General features: G+C 35.9%; 5 protein-coding genes and 1 long non-coding RNA gene across 6 annotated transcripts; all 6 read left to right on the top strand.

The window, feature by feature from the left end:
• On the top strand, nt 1-852 carry LOC113360233 (transcription repressor OFP17-like). The gene has a single exon (XM_026603764.1). It carries the CDS (start codon nt 1-3, stop codon nt 850-852), a length of 852 nt encoding a protein of 283 aa, XP_026459549.1.
• Nucleotides 853-6600: 5748 nt separating this feature from the next.
• Nucleotides 6601-7597, top strand: LOC113360232. The gene is made up of 6 exons (XM_026603763.1): nt 6601-6624; nt 6659-6748; nt 6828-6920; nt 7168-7287; nt 7387-7495; nt 7578-7597. Exons 1-6 carry the CDS (start codon nt 6601-6603, stop codon nt 7595-7597), a joined length of 456 nt encoding a protein of 151 aa, XP_026459548.1.
• A 30-nt stretch (nt 7598-7627) lies between these two features.
• LOC113361776 lies at nt 7628-8191 on the top strand. Its single transcript, XR_003365317.1, has 3 exons — nt 7628-7791; nt 7877-7954; nt 8091-8191. It is a non-coding gene; the product is annotated as an uncharacterized LOC113361776 (long non-coding RNA).
• A 144-nt stretch (nt 8192-8335) lies between these two features.
• LOC113360231 lies at nt 8336-14751 on the top strand. The gene is made up of 12 exons (XM_026603762.1): nt 8336-8365; nt 8448-8483; nt 8571-8580; nt 8706-8812; nt 8915-9117; nt 9213-9383; nt 9606-9704; nt 9836-9905; nt 10003-10107; nt 10209-10297; nt 14483-14504; nt 14653-14751. The coding sequence occupies exons 1-12, from the start codon at nt 8336-8338 to the stop codon at nt 14749-14751; spliced, it is 1041 nt and encodes a 346-aa protein (XP_026459547.1).
• A 185-nt stretch (nt 14752-14936) lies between these two features.
• On the top strand, nt 14937-18592 carry LOC113360229. Its single transcript, XM_026603761.1, has 3 exons — nt 14937-16491; nt 16798-17024; nt 17909-18592. The coding sequence occupies exons 1-3, from the start codon at nt 14937-14939 to the stop codon at nt 18590-18592; spliced, it is 2466 nt and encodes an 821-aa protein (XP_026459546.1).
• A 1556-nt stretch (nt 18593-20148) lies between these two features.
• On the top strand, nt 20149-21487 carry LOC113360228. Its single transcript, XM_026603760.1, has 5 exons — nt 20149-20153; nt 20298-20397; nt 20792-20845; nt 21139-21224; nt 21349-21487. The coding sequence occupies exons 1-5, from the start codon at nt 20149-20151 to the stop codon at nt 21485-21487; spliced, it is 384 nt and encodes a 127-aa protein (XP_026459545.1).
• The last annotated feature ends 366 nt before the right edge of the window (nt 21488-21853 follow it).

Here is a 21853-nt window from a genome sequence, read left to right as displayed (position 1 = left end):
ATGAGATTGTTTATGAAACCTTCGTGTGGTTGCTCTTTGAAATCCAAGCTCGCTAAAAGACCTTCATCCGTATCATGTTGCTCTATCAAATCCAAGCTCATTACACGACATTCATTCTCATGCGGTACTCACAGTTTGAAAACCACCCCTACTTTCAAGAAACAAAGCAGTGGGAAAAAGCTCTTCAAACGTTTCAGAATCAAGAAACGTCTATCCGTAAGACGACCTAGATTTGGTCGAAATCGACCCCGTGTTTCTAACAGGAGGAACCCGATCCGAAAATTCTTTGCACTTTTCCGACGTAAAAATCGTCCACCCGTACCTGCCACTGTTAGGAAACGCACCAATGGTAAGAAGTTCCGATTACTTTCAGTCGTACTTTGCAGGCGTCGTAAATCCTCACCTACGCATCATCACCAGACGACGTCGGAGGAGGAGAGCGACGAAGTGGGAGAGCTACGGAGTGGAACTTGTGGGACTGGAGAAAATGATAGGACGTTATTCCCTTCGCCATTGACACCAGCTTACGTGAGACATAGTGGCGTAAACAAAAGAGACGTTATGGGCAGTGGTAGTAGTTCCAGCGACGTCGACGGTGCTTGTAGGAGTTTCGAGAGTCATTTGGTGGAGATGATTATAGAGGAAGGAAAAATGTGTGATCTAATAGATGTCGAAGAACTTCTATATTGCTGGAACAATTTGGAAAACCCTGTTTTTATTGGTTTGGTTTCAAGATTTTATGGTGAGTTGTGCAAGGACTTGTTTTCAAATGATGATCAAGACGAAGAGGAAGAGGATCAAGAACAGAATACTAGCACCATTCCAGACTTTAATTCCTCTTGTAATCAGTAGTATTCAAATGAACCAATCCGATGGTTGTGATTCATTGTTTTAAGAGTGTTTGTAATTGAATTTTTCAAGTTTGTTTAATACTTATAAGAAAAGATAATTGTTTGTGCCCCATTAATTTGAGCAGACGGACGACTCTTCTGCCATTTAATCTGTGGAATCTCAGCCGTGCTGGCCAAGCTGGAATGACATAAACGGAGTTAAATCACTTCCTTAATTGTGATCCTTCCATTTTTTGTATATTCTACAACGCACACTAGTTCATGGCGCGTCTTTGTTATTATCCCCATATAGCGATATTCTTTTTTGTGTTTTGTCATGTTTTTTTATGGAAATTTATACCATCAGAAAGGAAGTCCATACACAAGAGGCTTATATAAACAGTTTATGATCCACGAATCTTGTCCATCAACCTGTCGAGTGTTTTATTGGTTAGTTAATAATAATGTCGAAATCTATTGTCTTTGCATGTTGGCTTCTCAGATTAACTTTTCTCATCAATGAAGATTTTGTTGGAGGAAGAGCGATTCCGAATGCTATGAACAATGCAATAGTCAGAACCATTCAGGTGAAGTATATATATGTTGTCCTTAGATGTACTAATTAAAGTCCAATTAATCTCATGTATCAGAAAGTTTTCATTAATTTTTATGCGGTAATTGAGCACTTTGATTTTTATCCTGTAGGTTTCAACTGATGAGATCATTGATTGTTATGATCAATGATCCTAATAGTATACTTACTGTTGTTTACATACTTCTCCTAATAGTATACGTTTAAAATATTATTTTATATTAATTATTGTCATCAAACAGATGACACCAGGTTCGTACCCAGAAGGATTAGCGTCAGATAGTTTAGGGATGCTTCAACTTGCATAAACTTGACGTAAGTATGGATCATATCCCGACAAAACAATCCCTATTCGGACAAAACAAAACACACCCATACCTTTGGGTAATCATAATACTCCAAGATTGTCATCGTATGCTAGTCATGTTATATCAGAAAAAGACGGCATGGGGGAGGGCCATGAGGTATGTATAATCCTGTCATTGTTCTTTAGTACACATAGATGTGATCAATTTTTATACCTCGTTATCGGCCTTAATCCAAAATAAACTTATATTGATGGTTTGGCAGGACAAAAATACTTGAAATCGGTGGGTACAATTATAAGGTACTCCAGTCTGTTACTACCCTAATTCTCTCTTTAAGGAATTATCAAAGACGGCAACAAATGTCGTTTGGGGGGAGAAATTCTTAATTTAAAAAAACGTGGACAACATGTTTCGACACAAATGGGTAACGGTCATTTTTCTTCTGAAGGTGGTCTGAAAACATCGAGCTATTTTAACTGGGTTCAGGAAGTAGATGAAAATAATATGGCCAAAGATCCTATTGGTTATATCCCCAGAATTACGGATCCCAACTGCGAAGATTTGAAGATTGACAACCGCAATCATGAAACAAATGGTTTCGGTTTTTACTGTGGAGGTCCCGGCTATTATGATAGTGTCGATGAATTAGCTAGGATCCAAAAAATATTGCTTTCTTTTTGTTAATACTATATTTCTTTCATGTTTATTGTGGTTTTTCAAAGTCTAAGATGTAGTGCATGAGCTAAGGACAACAAAAGCTCCTCCTAGCACTGCTTTTTTTTAGTTATTCGTATTCAGAAAACGATGTAGGACATCTATCTGTTTTCAATGTATCAACTTTTCCAGTTGATCCAATTGGTCTGTATCAACAATGATAGTTGATCCTCTTTCGCTGTGTCAACTATTACAGTTGATCCGTAGCATCTACTTTGATTTACTTGTTTATCAAGTCTAGAATTTCTTCTTTTAGAGTTTTCTTCTTTCTTCTTTTAGAGTTTTACTATTTTTAGGTTCTTGTTCATGCCTTTATAAACAAGCTTATTTCGATCTTGTAAGATATAATATTATTACCAAGTGAATCAAAACAACTCTTTTCAGAACTATCTATCTTTCTCATCTTTAAACCCTATTATTCTTCTGTTTTCTCATCATTTTATTCTCTTCTCATCACCTGCAATCTCTGTATTTCTTTCTTCTTAGACGTAGTACACTAGTTGGTATCAGTTACAGCGTTTTTAGATTAATCTAAGAAACAGATCCTTACACAGCTTCCGCAACACACTCTAAAACCTATATGTTTTTTTCCATGGTTGATCAACCACTTACAAAACCTGATCTTGATGAGATTAGAACTTCCTTAAAAACTCATGAAACAAACATCACAACTCTTTCGGGTGATTTCGAAAAGAAACTGGTAATACGCGACGATTTAATACTCAAACTATGGAAACGTGTTGGTTTTGATGACAAAGATATGCCTAAATTAGTTGATGATACAGGAGAAGGAGAAAAGAAACCCGAAGGAAAAGAATATGATGACACAAAAAATGGTTCTTTTGTTCGGAATACTTATATTCCTAAGAATGTCTCACATCATCTTCTAAACAAAGAGCCATTAGAAGGTTTTCTTAACAAAAAACATGTTACTGTGCATATACACAATAATGAAGATAATGCAAACGAAGAAATTGAAGCACAAAAATGGATAGACGATAGCAGATTAAAGTCTAGTCTGAATCCTTAGAGCGTCCATAATGGGCGACCAAAACTATAAATTTGGTCATAAAACTAATCACAGTGGAATGGAGCAAAGAGTAAAATGCGGACTAAAACAAAATTTCAGAGTATATTTGGTCTGAAATGCGGACCAAAACTATATTTGGTCGAGCGGAAGTTAAATGTGCATTCCATACCAGGCGCATGTATAATAGCCATTTGGAGTGAGACGAATGTATAATATCTGCACGCTAGTGAGGCGAAGCTTTAAGATTCGTTTGAATGAGGCGAAGATATTAACTACGTCTGACGGGGCGTAAATATAAAGTGCGTCCCATGTGAGGCGAACATTTAAAGTTCGCTTGAATATTAATTAACTTTGAAATTTTTATGCATATGGCCTGCCTACTCTCCAGTTCCAATATTGCTCATTACTGTTTATGTACATCAAGTGCCTTTCCACAACAAAGGTTATATTGCACTTTGATGAATTTTGAGATAGAAAATCCGGTGGATGATGCGTGTCAAACTATCTCGGCTCATTAGATTTTTTGTAGTGTTAACTCTAGGACCCCGGACGAATTAACTTAGAATAAATCTTATTGGTGTCAAATTTCGGCCAAACCATAAATATCGAATTAATTCCACATCATCTGTGCCTGTGACTTGAGCGTACTTTATAACTTCGCCCGACACCAGACACACATTAAATCTCCGTCCCATACCAGGCGTTAATAATATGTACGCCCAACTCAAACGTAATTTATACATCCACCCGAGTGTCAGACGGAGATTATATATGTGCTTGTATTCAGCACCACGGACTAAACTCAAATTTGGTCATTTTTTTTTCGGTCTTTGGTCTTTGTTTTTGATCGCACCATTGCAGTTGCTCTTATGTAACTCTACCAGAATATAAATTGAAGGATGATATACCTAACTTTCACGGTGGATTAAAAATCGAAAACTTACTAGATTGGTTTTATGAAGTAGATTCTTTTTTTAACTTCATGGACGTCCCTGAATCTTTTAAAGTAAAACTGGTAGCTTATAACACTAGTACAATAAGGGGTTTTAGTCACGGTTGACCTTGTCACGTTTTTATGTAAATACGTGACCAAAATTAAATTAGTCTCAGGGATATAAAATTGCGGGACTATTCACTATATCTTTAGTCCCGGCATTAATTTTAGCTGAGACACTAGATTCCTATTATTTAATAGACTCGGTTTTGGCCAAGTCCTAATACGTGTTTATCTATCTCTAGAGACGTGTCTTCACTTTGATATATGATTCTGGATTTTGGATCTTGGTTTCGATATGACCGAAGTTCAAAATCAGAGAGAGGGAGGAGATAAGGTTTTAGCCTCGAAGAACAGCTGCCGTTTCTAAAACCTAAGTCCTAGAGTTTATGTTTCCAACAATTCGAAAACAAAATTCATTCTCCATTGTTATCAATCTCTATTTATCCATTCAGCTAATTCTACCGAAGATTTTATTGATCGATGAGGTCTCACGGAGATTTTTTATTGGACACGGCTTACATTCAATCATGTTTGATGCAACTGCTTAATACCCGCGCCTACGATATACCCATTACAAATTTACCGCCAATTTTGGTTTCCCACGATCAACACTACTCCACTCCCTATTTTCTCTCCATTATTTCCTTGTTTGAAAACGCAGCAGTGTTGAAGGGATTACATGAAGCCAACTGCAAGTTGTTTTCTCTATCTGATGTTAATCAAGCAAAATCCTTCCATTCCCCTGTAACTAATATATTAAAAGGTGAAAGCGTCAACAGCTGATTACAAGGTATTCTCCTCCTAAAATCAAAGCATTCTCTTATATTTTTTTGGGGTCATTCTCCGAATTCGGTATCTTATACTACTCTGATCAATGGGCTGGTGAATTGGGTATTACATACAAGGTGCTTGATGAAATGTCAAATAATGGGATACTGCCTGATTCTCACACTTGCAGTATATTTTAGAAAGAAAAGATTAAGTGTTGTCTTTACCTTTGGTTTTGCATTTCTTTATTTGTTGTCTTTTATATTTATTGCGTCATCTCTTTCCTTATAGTTGTTTTTATAGGATTTGAATAAGTTAACTAAGGGGCTAGTGATATCAGGTGTTAGGGAGACCTCTGCATCGGCCACAATTAAAGAAGAAAAGGAAGATTTAAATGGCTTGAATGGTTATGATATTTGGTATAGTGAAAGCGCTTCATTTAGCAAATACTAGTCGGTCTCTCATTAGTTAACCACATTTTTTCATGCTAAAATCGAATAGAAATCTATTTTCATTAGTAATAGCAAATACTTCATTAGTAATAGCAAATACTAGCCGATCTCTCATTAGTAATAGCACCTTGGATATGTTTGTAATTTTTCGTTATTGTCTTTACTAGTAATCTCGAACTTCAGATATTATCTGTTCTTGGATATGTTTGTAATTTTTTGCTCCTAGCAGCGTATATATTATCTTTTCTTGCAGCTCATTTCATGGATACTTCAGACATAGAGTCTGATGGCGGGCTTCAAGAGTATTCAGATTCCCACAGCGAACAGCAGTCAGATTCCCACAGCGAACAATCAGGTTTGTTGTTTAAGTGTTTTCTTGCAGTATACATGGTTGATTCGACCAAAAATTTTTGACAATATAAAGATCCTTAAGGTTGTACCGCGCCAAACACTTATCAATTCGTTTTTCTTTTCGTTTTTTTTATCTCAAGTTTCAAGTGAAGATAACGTGGATGCAAATAAAGGAAAGCGGGGTAAGACAAGATTACCAAAGCTTTTAAGGGATACTAATGGTGAAAGGCGGACTGTTACTTATGATGAAGCCAACCAAGCAACCGGTAAAAATGGTTGCTTGCTCTCAAGTTACATAGGCAGCGAAGTTGGTCCAAGTCTTGGACTGAAGTATACCTGTTGGAAAGAAGTTCCACCTGTAGTGAAGAAAAAGTTATGGGAGGACGTAACGGTATGTATTAATTAATGAAATGCCCAATGTTAAAATCCCTACCAATGTTTTATATATATATATATATATATCACTTAGTCGATGTTTATTTACCTCCAGTTTAAGTTTGATCTCGACGAATCAAAGAGGAAAGATGTATTGAGACAATTTTCTGACTTGTGGCGAGGATGGAGGAAACCAACTGCTGCAAAGCATGTTACCCCATTCGAAAAAAGACGAAAAAAGCTTAAGAATGTTCCTTCAGATTTAAGAGGTTTTGTAGAACAAGAAGAATGGAAAGAGTTTGTAAAACGGAGATTGAGCGACAAAGGCAAGGTATGTCAATTGAGCTAAACAAGATTGGGTCGAGAATTATTTTGTTACTATATAGAGCTAATACATTTTTAATTTTCAGGAGTTGTCTGAAATTGGCAAAACGGTACAAGCTCACCACAAATATCCGCATAGGATGGGACGAAGGACCTATGCTGGATTAAAGGACAAACTGGTTTGCATTCATAAGTTTTTTTTTGTTTTTTTTTTTAATTTGTGAAGTTAAATGTTGAAATTAATTGCTGAGAGAGCTCGTGTATACATTCTCATTTTTTTTCCATCTGTTTTTTACTTGAGTTCGCTATCTGCTTCCAAAGTTTCTAACTTCAATTTTGTTGTGTTCTGTCAACATAAGCTTTTAGATGAAATATAGTGTTATACAACATAAGCATCATACTGATATTAATGTATTTGCTGTACAGAAAAGAGAAGGAAAGTGGACAAGTGATTCACCCCCTCCACGAGAATTATTATGGATACTTGCACGCCAAAATGAAAATGGGGAGTATAAGACTGATGAGATTGGTGAAGTTGCTCAAATTGTAAGATAGACAACTTCAATTTAATTATACACAAGTTCTATTTTAAAATAAGTAGATATCCAGTTTAACTCTTTATGTGTGCAAAATTTTTTGTAACAGGATGACTGCTCGAAAAAGATCAAAGAGGGTACAATTGTCTGTGAAGGTAAGACAGATGCCCTTGTAAAGATTTTGGGTGAAGAACATGGTGGAAGAGTAAGGGCTGCAGGTACAAGAGTGACCCATAGTCAGTATTTTGACACTCCTCGACAGCGTGGATCATCAAATAAAGATAATCTGAATAAAATCAGAGAACTGGAAGAGCAACTAAGAGTGAAAGATGTACAAGCAAGAATAAGTGAAGAGAACTTGAGAAAAGAATTCCAACAACAATTGGAGGAACAGTCACTAGACACAGAGAGAAAATTGCAGAAACAATTCCTTCAGTTCAAAGAATTATTGGGCAAATCCCAATATGATACGATTCAGCCACCTATGATGTCCTCAGAAAATGTCCCTGCCTTAGTGAGTTGTTTTTTTAGTTTATTGGGTTAATCTGGTTTGATCGTTTTTGAACACCTTAATGGAAATGGCATTGCAAATTTTTCAGGGTGCTGAGGATAAGGACTTAGCTGAAACTTGGGGGGAAGCTGTTCACGATCCGAAAGGAAAGGCCCAAAATATTCGGGTTTGTCAAAATTTGAACTTTAGACATATACTTATTGTTCTTGTGTACGAGTACCTTTGTCGTAATCGAGTTGCAGTAACCAATCAGGATATATTGAGAATGATAAAAAAAATTTCGTTGGATATCAATTTTTTAGAGACATAATGGGGCCAAAAGCTCTAAACTGGATGCTAGAAAGACGTCTCAAGAATTGAACAGTACATCTATCCCGGCCTCTCTTAAAGCGCCCGCCCAAGTGAGTGTTTTATTCGTTCATTTTCTACATTTTTTATCCTCAAATGTTTGGAATCTTGTACCTAATTATGATATGGTGATAAATCATAGTTTATTTTGTTGATCCTGATTTTGTTACTCATTTAATTTATCTAGGTACCTAATTCGATGCTGTCCTCAAAAAAAGTGGTTGCACAGGTGAGTTGTTTAATTTGTTAGAAATCAAACCAGATTAATTGATTATGCAGGACATTCATATGTTATTATATGACGTCTGCAGCCACCAACAGGACCACCTCATCCGCCTTCTAACAGGGTAAGTTTCTTAATCTAAAACCCCTACTAATGGCGTTCTCATCTGAAACTAGATAACTCCAAATATAATTTTATATTTGTCATGTAGAGCCATCCGTGTGAATTGTACGACAAAATCAGCAGGGTTGTTGCGCTGGGACATGTTATTCACAGCGACTCAAAAATGATTCATGGAAAAAAAATGCGTGATGATTGTTTGCGTGTGTCGGTGGATTTTGTGGAGATAAAAACTGCAATACTTCCATATCCATTGGTGATATTGTTACTGTGTATGATGCCCGTGAAAGTGTTGTTCAATGGCCAAAACACTTGGTGGTCCTTGTCGGAAATGTATTTTAATCTCTATTTTTTTCAATTATGAAATCATTTACAGCGTAGTTTAATATCTCTTTTAGGTGTTGGTCGTCTTGTACTTGAACTTTTTTATTGCAGGGGCGAACGAGATTGGATGCATTTGATGAATTTGTTAAGAGAGCAAAAGAAGTGTTCAGAAGCAGGGCTGCGATCAAAGTTGAGTTGCATCGCGATGTGTTTGGTCAAACTGTAGATGTGCCTATACATATGGCACTAGAAGATATTGAGTTTGTTTGCACGTCTCAGAAACTTACGAACAATGCTATAGTCTTATTCATCCGGTAAGTCTCTGTTGATTGTTGCTTTCATAAATAATTACTTCTTTTTGACTAGCTAATGGTATGCTATTGGAACTCGTGTTTTTATTTGTTCCTAGATTTTTGTATGAAAAATTGGATGGCGATGCACGCAAAACCAAGTTCGGATTTATGAATCCAGCGGCAGTTCACTTTTCAGTCAATAAAACAGAACTCGTGAAAAGTGTATTAAATAGACTGAAAGATTCAGTGCCGAGTCGAAAATACATATTTATTCCTTGTAATACAGGGTAAGCGGAAGATGCATTGCATTATTCATCTCGAATTTAGATATATTTTTTTCTTCAGAATTTAACCTTAATTTGCATATCAAGTAAAAAAACTATTAGAGTTAGGGTATCCTTGTTTTTTTTTTTGAAGCATAGTTAAGGTATTCTTTGATATCATCTGGTGTTGCTGACATTGCTTTTGCATACTTGCATATACTAACTTATTCTCTGTTCACTTTGTAGAATTCATTGGGTACTAATTGTATTTTTCGATGGGGTATTTTATTACTTAAATTCGTTGGATGAGAAGTGTAGATACAAACTAGAGGAGCAAATGAGCACGTAAGTTGATTTTGGGTTTGAACTTTTTTGTATGCATAGAAAAAAATGCTTAAACTCATGGCACTTCCATTGAACGATTTGTGAAACTAGTATCCAGTTTTTAATAAATATATCTCTTTGTTCTTCACCAGTGTTTCAAAAGCTTTAAGAAAATTAGGTGTCAAGCGATCTGAAGAGAAAGTATTCTGGGTGGACGTGAAGGTAAGAAAAAGAAACTTAAGATTAATACCATTATTTTACCATTATTTTGTTAACTCTTAAAGAGTATGTTTCAAATACGTAGAATTGATACATGCAGCACAACCCTAAACAAAAAGGAGATTGGGAGTGTGGATTTTTTGTGATGCTATATATGAAGCACATTATAGAAAGTTATGACACTTCAATGAGGAACCCTAAGGAGGTAGTGATTCAACTTCTTCATGCAGCTCAATATGTTTCCACGATGTGATACTAAAAATGTTTTTAACAGAGCTTACATGTGTTTGAACTCTTTGACTGCAGATGTTTAAGTCGGGGATGAACTATGGTACGACAGAAATTGATGAAATCAAAAGGGAGTGGATGGATTATATTTCACCAATTCTTGAGAAGTATGAGAAAACAATTTGATGTTTTTCACCAATTCTTAAGAAGTATTGAGAAAAAAATTGTTGTTTAGTTTGAATTAATTAATTTAATGACGTTTTAAATACTGTCTTCCCTAGCTCCTTATTTTAGTTTGAACTTTAAAGGATTGGTGCAGCTATGATGCAAATGGTGTTCCTAAGTCTTAACTGTCTGATATTGTGTTCATTTTTCTTCTCTCTTCTTTTTGTTTTAATTTTAATCTAAATTTATAATGCAAATGGTGCTCATAATTCATTTTGAATAGGATATCCTTCACTGCGCATGAGAGAAACTTTAAAAGGGGGATCTGTGTGAAGGAAAACTTAACAGGTTTCCGTGATTACTTAAACCAAAGATAGATTCTGACAACATGTGTTTCGATCACATGTGAGGCATGTACTAATTGAGTGAGAATATTTTTGGTCAAAGTGCTCAATTTTGGGAGCATGGAATTGAGTGTGAGTTATTGCTAAATGGCAAAACAAAATAAAGATAAGACTTTTTAGATAATTAACATATTTCAATACATACAAATCAAAATAGGGATTACATGTTCGCTTACAAGAATAACAAAAACATCAAAATGCAAGATAATTAAGACCCTAATACAAATAAGACATCTATAAGTATATCGCGAAGAGAAAGAACAATAAACCGTAATGATATCCAATTTCTTTTTATGTATAAGGGAGAGATGATGTTATGTTCTCAAGTAAATTTTGACCATTTAATCTGATTATATTCTTCTTCGATAAGAGATGCTCCTAAAATAAAGGAGTAGTTTTCGAATAAACTTGTCGATCCACACGAACGCAGATGCCGATAGAAAACGACGTCATAATGAATCGTCGATGTTTTTATTCGAGAATAGCAAGCCATGAACCAACCATTAAAATTTGAAAAACTCTCCCCATAACGACGAAGAAAATCGCCCCAAAACGGCGAAGAAATATGTCAAAAACACGAAAAGTGATGTAAACATCTTATTCAGTTACCTACTACTACCAAAAACTTGAAAAGACAAAGAATCTTTGCTCAAATCTAGCCCAAAGGGAACAAATTTGTGCAAAACGGTTCTAGGGTTGTTTTTTATAAAGGGAAGAGAAAGAGAGAAAAGAGAAAAAAATCTCAAGGTCTTATTAACACCTTTTATTTAAATTTAGAGACAAAAGATGATTTAGATTTTAGACTGAAGACACAGGGTTATGAAGAAAGTCTAGATCAGACTTTCTACTTTACCCCCACTTAGTCATGTCATTGTTCTATATGACCTTCATCCTTGCATTGGATATGAAAATTTGGTGAAAAAGATATTAAATCCTATATGTCATGCTTTTTTAAAACCTTGGCCCATTGCATTGGAGATTCTCTAGCTAAGTTTATTTTTTGGGTTATATTGTCCAAGTTTTGAATCACTTGATGACTTTCGAATAACCATATCTCCGGTCAAGTGAGAGGTTTCATGTCACAATGTTGTATTTCAAATGTAGGTTTCGGGTTATGAGGAAATGCTTGAGATAGAAAGTGGATTTCGGGTCACATTACTTAAAATTTGTATTGCATGGATGATTATGGGTCACAAGTTTCGAGTCTGTGATAGGTTTCAAAGGACTTATTCCTTCTTCTTTTTTGGTGAGAAAGTTACCTTAGATTTAACGAAGCGGAGGGTTCATTAAGGGTTCATTAAGACTTCTTTCAGTTAATGGTTCCTTCCTAACAAGGCTATCCAAAAATAAGGAAAGGAGATCCAAATATCCTTGACATAGTATTTTCTAGCCCGACGTGTAAGTCGGTCTGCTAGATTGTTTTTTAACAAGCCTTATAGTAATACACACAATTTTAAAAGAATGACAACTAGAAAGATTACATCATACTTTAACTTCCAAATGAACCACATAACAATAGCACATATACTTGGCCAACTAATAACAAAAGGGGATATGCCAAGGGTATGATCATGCCAGTAAAGAAATAACTCATCAATCTAATCTAGATCAGTAGTAACTAGATGTTGCAGAGAAACCCCAAACCAAATATGAGATGCAATGGGACACTTAACTAATAAATAAATGCATAACAAACTCTTCCTCATTTTAGCATAAAGGACATTTATCATCCATGTAAGGCTTATAGAACTTAAGAAAGGAATTAACAGACCGCATCGAGCAAAGATTTTCCACATGAAGAACTTTATTTTCGGAAGACAATCAATTGACCAAACTTTCCATATAAAACAAGCACTTCCAAAGTACTATTCTCATTCATATAAATCCTGTAAGCTGATTTAATCTCATTTTTCTCTTCCTGATATACAAACTTCCTGATTTATTTCAATTTTGATCCAAATCTATCGGAATTGATCTGATTTATTCAGATCTTCCAGATTGATCGGGTACAACCATTAGTTACTAGTATTATTAAATAAATCATCGTTTTCTCAAACGATCTTAGGGTGTAAATATGATTATGATATGTATTTTTTTAAAAGCGGCCATGATTCTATGATTTTCTGAAGGTACATGGCTAACAAGAAGTGATCGTGATAGCGATGATTTGGGGATACTATTCCCTTCTGGGACACTTTACTCTTAAAGAATAAGAAAAATTAAATAGGAATATTATTCTCCTCCGAGAAATTTTAATCTTAATGTAGAAGACCAAATTCAAATGGCAGGAATTTATTTCAATGCCATATTTCAAATACCAGTTTCATCTATAAAACAAGATATATGTAAATTTTTATTGTTCCCATCTTTGAAGTATTTGGAATTGATGTATTCAATTTTGACATATTAATGAAATCAAGAGGTTTCCTTCCCCCATTTTTAGTATGAGGCTACATTATTTTATCTCTTTGACTAAGATTCACCCTAATCGACCGAATTCTAATAACTTCTTTTGAAGTCAATGATGAGTTTGGATGTAGAATTTTAAAGGTGGAATTTATGAGTCTAGGGGATTTGGTGCAATAAAAGCGTGAACTAAGGTTTTTTAAACTCAATTCCGTGGAATTCCATGGAAAGTCTTTCCTTGCCTCCTCCGGGAAACTGATTTCATGGAAACACTTTCCATGGAATTGTTTCCTTTCTCTGTTATCAAACACATCTATAAATTCTAGGAATTTTTATTGAGTTACCAAACACACAAAAATTTACATGAATCCAAAATTTATAATCCCATAGGATTATTAATTCCTAGAAACAGTGAATTCTGAAAACAAAACCATAAATTTATTGTTGTTTGGAGACCTTCTTTACTCTTCAACCAATATTTATGCCTTAATATTTTGGATTACAAGTGGGATTTTGTGCATGGTGTGAGAATTTTTATTTTTGCCAAAATGTCCCATGAAATACTTATACACGTGCTTGTTCTACTGTAAACTGCATAGTACTTATATTCTCTTTCCATTTATTTTATTTTATTACTTTTATTAGGAGAGAATTCATCGTGGTGATTAATGTATTCTCAATCCTCCCCGTTATACCCTGTAATGGCGGAATCGAATAATCTAGAAGGAACCTCCCCCAGTTTCCCCACTAATTTTAGTTTAACTTAATATTCGTTTCCTATTTCTTCATCTTAGAAACATCCTGTTTCGAGTACTGGAATTACTCGAATTCGTATGGTGATAGTATTGGGGTTTTTTAATTTTACAGTGAAATCGTCTCCATTGTAACTTCCGTCAACAAGGTAATCTCTAAATCTTCAATCTAACTCATCTTTTCTTTTAGATCTGACTTATTTCTAACCCTTTATTAGATTTACTTTTCTTAAGTTTTAAATTTGAGTTTTTGGTTATCTAATTTTGTGTTTTTGTTTACTCATTGTTAGGGTTTTCCTACTTTATTGTAGGGTCGTGAATCCCCTTAAATGTGCTTGAGAAGAAGAGGCATAAGCTCTTAATCATTCCCCTAACTCATCATTTTTTTAAGGTATGCGTTCATAACTTGTTTTTTTTTTCTAGCAAAATGTTGAAATTTATTGCTGAGAGAGCTTGTGAATACATGATTCTCATTTTTTTTTTCTGTTTTTACTAGAGATTGGTATCTCCTTCAGAAATTTCTAACTTCAGTTTTGTTTTTTTCTCTGTTGATATAAGATTTTAGATGAAACATAGTATTATTCAACATAAGCATCATACTGATATTAATGTATTTGTTGTTCAGAAAAGGGAAAGAAAGAAAACAGGTGATGCACCCCCTCCACGAGAATTAAAATTGGGATACTTGCACGCCAAAATGAAAATTGGGAATATAAAACCGATGAAATTCGTGTTTGTACAAAGTAAGTAGTTATCCTAATTTGTAATGTGTGCAAAATTTTGGTTTTGTGACAGGATGACTGCTCAAAACAGATCAAAGAGGGTACAATTGTCTGTGAAGCTAATACAGATGCCCTTGTAAATATTTTGGGTGCAGAACGTCCTGGAGAGTAAGGACCGCAGGTAGAAAAGTGACCCAAAGTTTGCTTTACTTTTCTAAAATTTTAATATTTGTGATTTTGTTTATCTAATTTGGGTTTTGTTTTGGTGATTGTTAGGGTTTTGTCCTACAACATTCATTTACACAGAATCTACGAGAATAAACTTGATAAGAAGGGGCATTAGCTCAAGCATTCAGAATGGACAAAATTTGGATGAGAATGGATAGATTATCACCCGAATACAGAGCAGGAGTTAACGATTTTATCAAAGTTGCTACTCAAGATGCACGGAGAAGGAAACTAAAGAAAATCTTTTGTCCATGTGAAATATGTGTTAACCATTGTCGTAAAACTGAAAGCGAAGTAAGATATGATTTGTTCCGCTATGGTATTGACCAGAGCTATACTTGTTGGACTAAACATGGAGAGAATCTTCATGCTCCTCATGCTAGTAGCTGTACTGTTAATTTTGAAACTCATACTTCTACAGAACATGAGTTTGAAGAGGGGCCATTGGGTGATATTCCAGACAGTACTATAGATGATGCTCCAGATTATGTTGCAGAGGCAACAAAGATGGTCGACGCGATACTAGAGGACTTTCCAGGTGATCGTAGAAAGTTTGAGAAGTTAATAGAGGATGCTAAGAAGCCTTTATTTCCAGGAGACTCGAAACTTACCAAGCTGTCGGCAATAATCAAGCTGTACAACTTGAAAGCGAAGCATGGAGTATCAGACAAGTTTTTTGGTGAGCTTTTAGATTTGTTGAAGAACGAGATTCCTGATGGTAATGAAATTCCTTCTTCTACATATGAAGCTAAGAAATCCATTAATCCGTTAGGGTTGAACTATGTGAAGATACATGTATGTCCTAATGATTGCATACTATATAGGAAAGATCATGAAAAGAAAGAAGTATGCCCAACATGTGGGGAATCAAGATGGAAAAAGGATAAGATAACATTGAAGGAGTGCAAGGGGGTGCCTGTAAAGGTTTTGTGGTATTTCCCGATCATTCCACGACTGAAACGTTTATTTTTGGTGAAGTACATAGCAAGAAAATTGATATGGCATGATCGTGATAGAAACAAAGATGGGTTGCTGCGTCATCCAGCAGATGCTGAAGCATGGAAGGCGATTGATGAAAGATACCCTGATTTTGCTGAGGATCCTAGAAATATTCGCTTAGGAGTGTCAGCTGATGGAGTGAATCCATTTCGTGGTAAGAAGAAAAGTTATAGTTGCTGGCCTATCCTAACAGTGGTTTACAACCTTCCCCCATCGTTATGCATGAAGAGAAAATTCATGATGCTTACAATGTTAATTCAAGGACCAAAAGAACCAGGCAATGACATCGACGTTTTTTTAGCTCCGTTTATTGATGATCTGAAATTATTGTTTGATGAAGGGGTCGAAGCGTATGATGCCTACAAACAAGAAAGGTTCACATTAAGGGCTGTAGTTTTGTGGACAATAAGTGACTATCCTGCACTCGGCAATTTGAGTGGCTGTACTGTTGGTGGATATGATGCTTGTGCAACATGTGGTGTGAATACACACTCCACATGGCTTAAGTACTCTAAAAAAGTTTCATACACTGGTCATAGAAAATGGTTACCGTCTGGCCATCGTTACAGATATCAAATGAAGCCATTTGATGGCAATCAAGAATTCGGTGTGGCTCCTGAACCAGTGAGTGGGTTACAAAGGTTTGAAGAGGCGAAGTCAATTGAAAATGCATGGGGAAAGAAAGGTAATGGGTGGGGTAATAGTAGAGTTATTGTGTAGTAGTAGAACATTGGGAAAATCAACAAGGTCGGAGTTTGAGGACGAGGATTCATCTAATCTGAAGAAATTGTCAATTTGGGCAAAAGAGCTTGAATACTTCAAATACAATCTTGTCCAACATAATTTTGATCTGATGCATATAGAGAAGAATGTGTGCGAGAGTTTAGTAGGGACATTGCTTAATGATCCTTTAAAAACGAAAGATGGTTATAAAGCTCGCATGGATTTGAATGATTTGAAGATAAGGCCTGAGTTAAACCTGTTGTTGCAGGAAAAAGGATGTATCTTCCTCCTGCCTGCTACACATTGACGAAACAAGAGAAGGTGAAGTTTTGCAAAACATTGTACGAGTTGAAGGTTCCACAAGGGTACTGTTCTAATTTTAGCAGTCTGGTGTCGCTAAAAGATAGCAAGTTGATTGGTCTCAAATCACATGACTACCATGTTCTTATGCAGCAATTCTTGCCACTTGCGGTTAGATCGATTCTTCCAAAGAACGTAAGAAATACCATCATTAGATTGTCATCCTTCTTCAAGTCAATATGCAAAAAGAGATTGATATTGTTGAATTGGATAATATACAAAGGGACCTGGTGGAGACATTATGCTTACTTGAGAAGTATTTTCCACCGTCATTCTTTACCATCATGATTCATCTCACCGTGCATCTAGTCAGAGAAGTGAAATTGTGTGGACCAGTCTTTACTCGATGGATGTATCCATTTGAGAGGTACATGAAGATTTTGAAGGGATACATTCGAAATAAAAATCGTGCTGAAGGTTGTATTGTAAATTGTAACGAGTTAGAGGAATTTGTTGAGTTTGCTGCCGATTGGTTGTCTGGCGTGGAAACAATCGGTATTCCTCCTTTAAAGTATACTGGAGCTAGTTCTTCGGAGGGTTCAAGTAATATCAGATGGAAAACCATTACAAGGTGCTCAGGAGGATGTGGTAGATGGCGTATTATTGTCCCAAGCCCACCTCGTTGTGTTACACAATACTGAAGAAGTAAAACCCTACATAGAGTATGTCCTCCTCTTTTCCTTTCATACAAGTTTATTAACTCAAGTCAGTGGAACTAATAACTTCTTTCTCACTGCCAGCCAACACATGTCCGAATTGAAGCAACAGTATGGAAAGAAAGCTAGAAATGAAGTATGGCTGCAAAATGAACACAATAAAACGTTCGTCGATGGTTGAACAAAAAGGTAATCATTTCATCAATTTTCAGTGGTTTTTCAAATTTTCCATTTAGGTATATTTGTGCAGTTTAACTATGTTCTAATCAATTGGGCATCTCTTTCTATCCCTGATTAGTACGTACATCTATTTGCATCGTAACTGTGTTCCACGATTTCTAATCTAAAACATTAACTATGTAGGTCGAGAAGGAGTTGGAGAACGAAGATGAAATCATGGCAGAGGAGAAGAAGATCTCTAAATATCTTAGGTGGATATCACAGGGCCCGCGTCATTTAGTTGTAAAGTACAATGGATATGACATAAATGGATGCCGGTATCGCACTAAAAGTCGTGATGTTGGCGTAAACCAAAACTGTGGGGTTAGCCTGGAGGCGTCAGGAATGCACATTGCTAGTGCGAAGGACAGTAACCCAAAGATTGCTACATCGCGCTATTATGGAGTGATAAATGAGATTTGGGTTCTTGATTACCACTGCGTAAAGATACCCGTGTTCTTGTGTGATTGGGTACACAGTGGTTATGGTGTCAAAACTGATGAACTTGGTTACACACTAGTCGACCTCAACAGATTAGGGCATAAAAAGGATCCTTTCATTTTAGCTTCCCAAGCTAATCAAGTTTTTTATGTAGAAGATCAAGGAGATCCAAGGTGGTCTGTTGTTATATCATGCCCTTTAAATTACTATATGGATGACGATGATGTCGATGAAATTGCTGAGGATGAGCTAATGTCTGAGAATCGTCGGCCAGAAGATAATATGGCAGTAGATATGAGCTCACTTTATGTGGACGACGATTCTGACACTTCTTATTTTCGCGATGATGGTCAGGGGATATATGTTGATCCCTGCTTTGAACAATAAGATGGTAGCAACAGCTGGTAAGAGACCCACCAGTTTCAGTATGTTAACAGTACAGTTTCGAAGAAGCTAGATTTGTTTTCAGTTTGTAATTTCACAAGCTGGTAATGTGCCCATAAATTTGATTATCTTTCATCCATGCTTTATTGTTGCAGGTAACTCCTCCTGCTTGTTATTATGAAGGGAGGGTGGATTTTGTGTGTAGTTGTCGTGCTACAGCAGATTCAAAATCGTTTACTTCCATTTCTGCATTCTATTTGCACATATAATTAAGTTCTTATCTTGTTTTACTTGTTATTTATGTTCTGTAATCCGTTGTACTGCCTTGGCAAGAATATCTTATAACTAGCTCGAATCACCAGCAGAATTTTGATGCTAGATAAGGGTTTTCTTGAAATGAATAGAAAGTGTTCATCAATATTCTGTCATCTCCCGTTGATGTTCTAGTTTTTTCAGTGTTTTCTTATTGATTTTTTTGATTCTACAGTTAAGACTATGATTGAAGTTCAATCTTCACTTCTTGTTTAATGTGTTATGGCAGTAACACTCTGTCTATATAACGGACATCATAGACTTACGATGTTGACCTTTACTCTACTTTCTGCAAGGTACATAAGCATCAAGAACCAAGAGCAATGAAGGTCATGTGCTAGTAGCGGTCATGTGCTAGTAGCCAGCTGGGGGTATACCAACCCCTGGTTAGTCTTTTTTTCTTTTCATTTACCTTTCCATCATCTATGTTGGATATATTCATGTATGGTTGTACCATTAAATTCTTAAAACCTGTGGAAACAAACTACATTGTGCGAGGTAAAGAAAAGCGATGAAGATTTTTTCGGTTAACGGCAAGTACTGTTTTAAGTGGCTTGGAAAATATTATGCTTAACATGTTGGATGCTTCTTTGGTTAATATTAACCACCGTCCAAGGTCAGTTTATTTTTTACTTCTGAAAACTTACCAAAATGTGGAGAAGTACTCATGTCTCGTGATTTAGAATTTTGCACCTCAAAATGTAGGATTTTCACACATGCTAGTTTCATTACTACTATTGAAACTAATAGGAATTGGATCGCTGAGGAGTTGCGGAGTCTAGGGAGGTAGCTGGGGATTTCATCACTGAGGTTGTTGATCAGGTAATTTTTATTATAATATACTATTTTGATTTTTCTTTGTTGTTCGTTTGTTTTTCTAATCCTGGATCATTAGGTGAATATCTTGCCGGTAAGATGAGAAGTTTGGAGTCTTGGTCACTGATTATATCATGCTAGCTATTACATTATTTCTCAATGTGAATGTATAATATCTTTGGGAAGTCAATCAATTCAAAAGCACCCTTTATCTCTTAGATGTGTAACTTGTTCTGTATTATAATTATCGACTCTACTTTTTTTTATCAATTCAGATCAATTATAATTCTAATTAATTTGGCTAAATTGATATTCCACATGCATTACTGATTTGAGTTTCTTCCTTCCGGTACACTGGAGAGTTTATTGTGATTGCTTCAGCGAGGCACAGCTAAACTAGACTGGAGGTGACGTATATAGTATGGCTTTAAATGGCGTAAGTACATTATGCTGATTGAACTGAAATGACGTCAAGGTTTTTTATCTATTGCTTTTTACTAGAAGCGAGACAGATACATATGTTCTCCCTTTGTGATTTATTTGGAGAGATTGATTGAACTGAAGGAATGCATCTATGCAGGCTTGTGCTTGACAGCGATAGAATAGTGAAGATTGGGGATTTCGGTGTTTCATCTTGTGTATTTGACAAGGGTGGCAGGCAATGCTCAAGGGATACTTTTGTAAGAACTGCATGCTCGTCAGTTGTTTTTTTTTTCCTTCTAACAAGTTTTTTCTGAATGAAAATCTTCTGTTTCTTCCTTTTTTTCCTTTTTTCATTCTTCACCGCTGTACACAATTGAATTTAGAAAACATTCCCATATTTTACGGGATGGCTTAGAAGTTTTTCAGCCGGGAAGTGGATACGATTTCAAATGAGTGGCTGTTTTTTATCTCTTACTGTACTGTATAACAGTTTTTACTCGGCAGATCTCGATTTTTTCCATGAAAACTACTGATACGGAGAAAAACCCTTATCTCATATGTCTATAAGAACCACTATATACTCTTGTGAAGTTTCTTTGTTTATACACCTTGCACAGCTGATATCTGGTCATTTGGGATAAACTGCTGTAGAGTTGGCCCATGGACCATGGTCATGCTTCCTTCTCGAAGTACCCTCCGATAAAGGTAAACCAGTTTTTTGAATGCTTCCGTGAAACTATTTCAGTATTTCGGAAGAGCTTTTGACTTGTGTGTCTCTTCGTCTTTGTTGAATGTACTGCATCAAATACTGTCCCCATGATATATATTGTACGGATCAACTTCCTATTGACGGCTGTAGTTCTCGTTAGTTGAATTGATTGTAGCTACCAACCCTTGACCAGAGAATGAATACAACAGTCAACTTGGGTGCTTAAGTGAGGTGTGTTCGGTAGAACTTAAACAAACTAAAGTTAAAATAGATTTTGGTATTTTCTCAGGTGGTTGGGGCTGCAGTACTTGTGAATGGCTGGCTATCTGATTTAGACCTACAACGGTTATCCGCAATGGAAAACTACTGGCACAGGTCTGAGCATTACGTTTATAGCTGAAGCTGCAGAACTTACGGCAAACAAATTGTTTCCTTCATTTTGTCATTGATATATCAGACCCGTAATTTAGCTGTAGTGTTTGATCTAAAAATCTGATAGAACAGTGAACCACACTAATTTGGTTACGTTTCAGGAACTTCTGGAAAAGTGTAAAGATATGCAAGAGGCAATATGCATTCAATTTCAGGCACACCAAGGTGCTAATGGAGATGCCACACATGCGGTGTCAGAGACTTAGATGCTCCATGAGACTTAAACGCACTAACTATATTCGCGTAAAGGTATTTCATTGCTATGATCTCAATGAGTTTCTTGTTGGATAAATAAACCTCGCCTGTGAAGCTGGGATCAATACAGTGCATGCTTTCCAGTAATACTGACATGGAAGTGCCTAGGTTGGGAGTTGTCTCCATCTCCGTGATTAGATTTTTGGTGGTCTAAGTTGGACATTACAAGTGGTACCAGCATTGTAAATAGGGATTTCATTATGCTTTCTTGTTAACAGTAAGCTATATATGTTTATGGAATTTTATGTCATGGATATAATAAAAACTCAGTTTATTGTTAGTTATGGCTTTTAAGACTTTTTTGGTGGTCTAAGTTG

Source organism: Papaver somniferum, chromosome 3, assembly GCF_003573695.1.
Source record: "Papaver somniferum cultivar HN1 chromosome 3, ASM357369v1, whole genome shotgun sequence".
NCBI classification, from domain to species: Eukaryota; Viridiplantae; Streptophyta; class Magnoliopsida; order Ranunculales; family Papaveraceae; genus Papaver; species Papaver somniferum.
This window is presented reverse-complemented; position numbering and strand designations above follow the sequence as displayed.

What these genes read in the sequence shown, in the direction of transcription:
- LOC113360229 (XM_026603761.1), top strand. Translation starts at nt 14,937, where the DNA reads ATGGACAAAATTTGGATGAGAATGGATAGATTATCACCCGAATACAGA. An exon ending in AAATGCATGGGGAAAGAAAG is followed by an intron (nt 16,492 to 16,797) that starts GTAATGGGTGGG and finishes CTGTTGTTGCAG; the next exon opens with GAAAAAGGATGTATCTTCCT. An exon ending in GATCGATTCTTCCAAAGAAC is followed by an intron (nt 17,025 to 17,908) that starts GTAAGAAATACC and finishes TTAACTATGTAG; the next exon opens with GTCGAGAAGGAGTTGGAGAA.
- LOC113360233 (XM_026603764.1), top strand. Translation starts at nt 1, where the DNA reads ATGAGATTGTTTATGAAACCTTCGTGTGGTTGCTCTTTGAAATCCAAG.
- LOC113360228 (XM_026603760.1), top strand. An exon ending in AATGCTCAAGGGATACTTTT is followed by an intron (nt 20,398 to 20,791) that starts GTAAGAACTGCA and finishes AAACTGCTGTAG; the next exon opens with AGTTGGCCCATGGACCATGG. An exon ending in CGAAGTACCCTCCGATAAAG is followed by an intron (nt 20,846 to 21,138) that starts GTAAACCAGTTT and finishes GTATTTTCTCAG; the next exon opens with GTGGTTGGGGCTGCAGTACT.
- LOC113360232 (XM_026603763.1), top strand. Translation starts at nt 6,601, where the DNA reads ATGGAGGAAACCAACTGCTGCAAA. An exon ending in AGGAAACCAACTGCTGCAAA is followed by an intron (nt 6,625 to 6,658) that starts GCATGTTACCCC and finishes AGACGAAAAAAG; the next exon opens with CTTAAGAATGTTCCTTCAGA. An exon ending in GATTGAGCGACAAAGGCAAG is followed by an intron (nt 6,749 to 6,827) that starts GTATGTCAATTG and finishes TTTAATTTTCAG; the next exon opens with GAGTTGTCTGAAATTGGCAA.
- LOC113360231 (XM_026603762.1), top strand. Translation starts at nt 8,336, where the DNA reads ATGCTGTCCTCAAAAAAAGTGGTTGCACAG. An exon ending in GCTATAGTCTTATTCATCCG is followed by an intron (nt 9,118 to 9,212) that starts GTAAGTCTCTGT and finishes ATTTGTTCCTAG; the next exon opens with ATTTTTGTATGAAAAATTGG. An exon ending in CTAGAGGAGCAAATGAGCAC is followed by an intron (nt 9,705 to 9,835) that starts GTAAGTTGATTT and finishes GTTCTTCACCAG; the next exon opens with TGTTTCAAAAGCTTTAAGAA.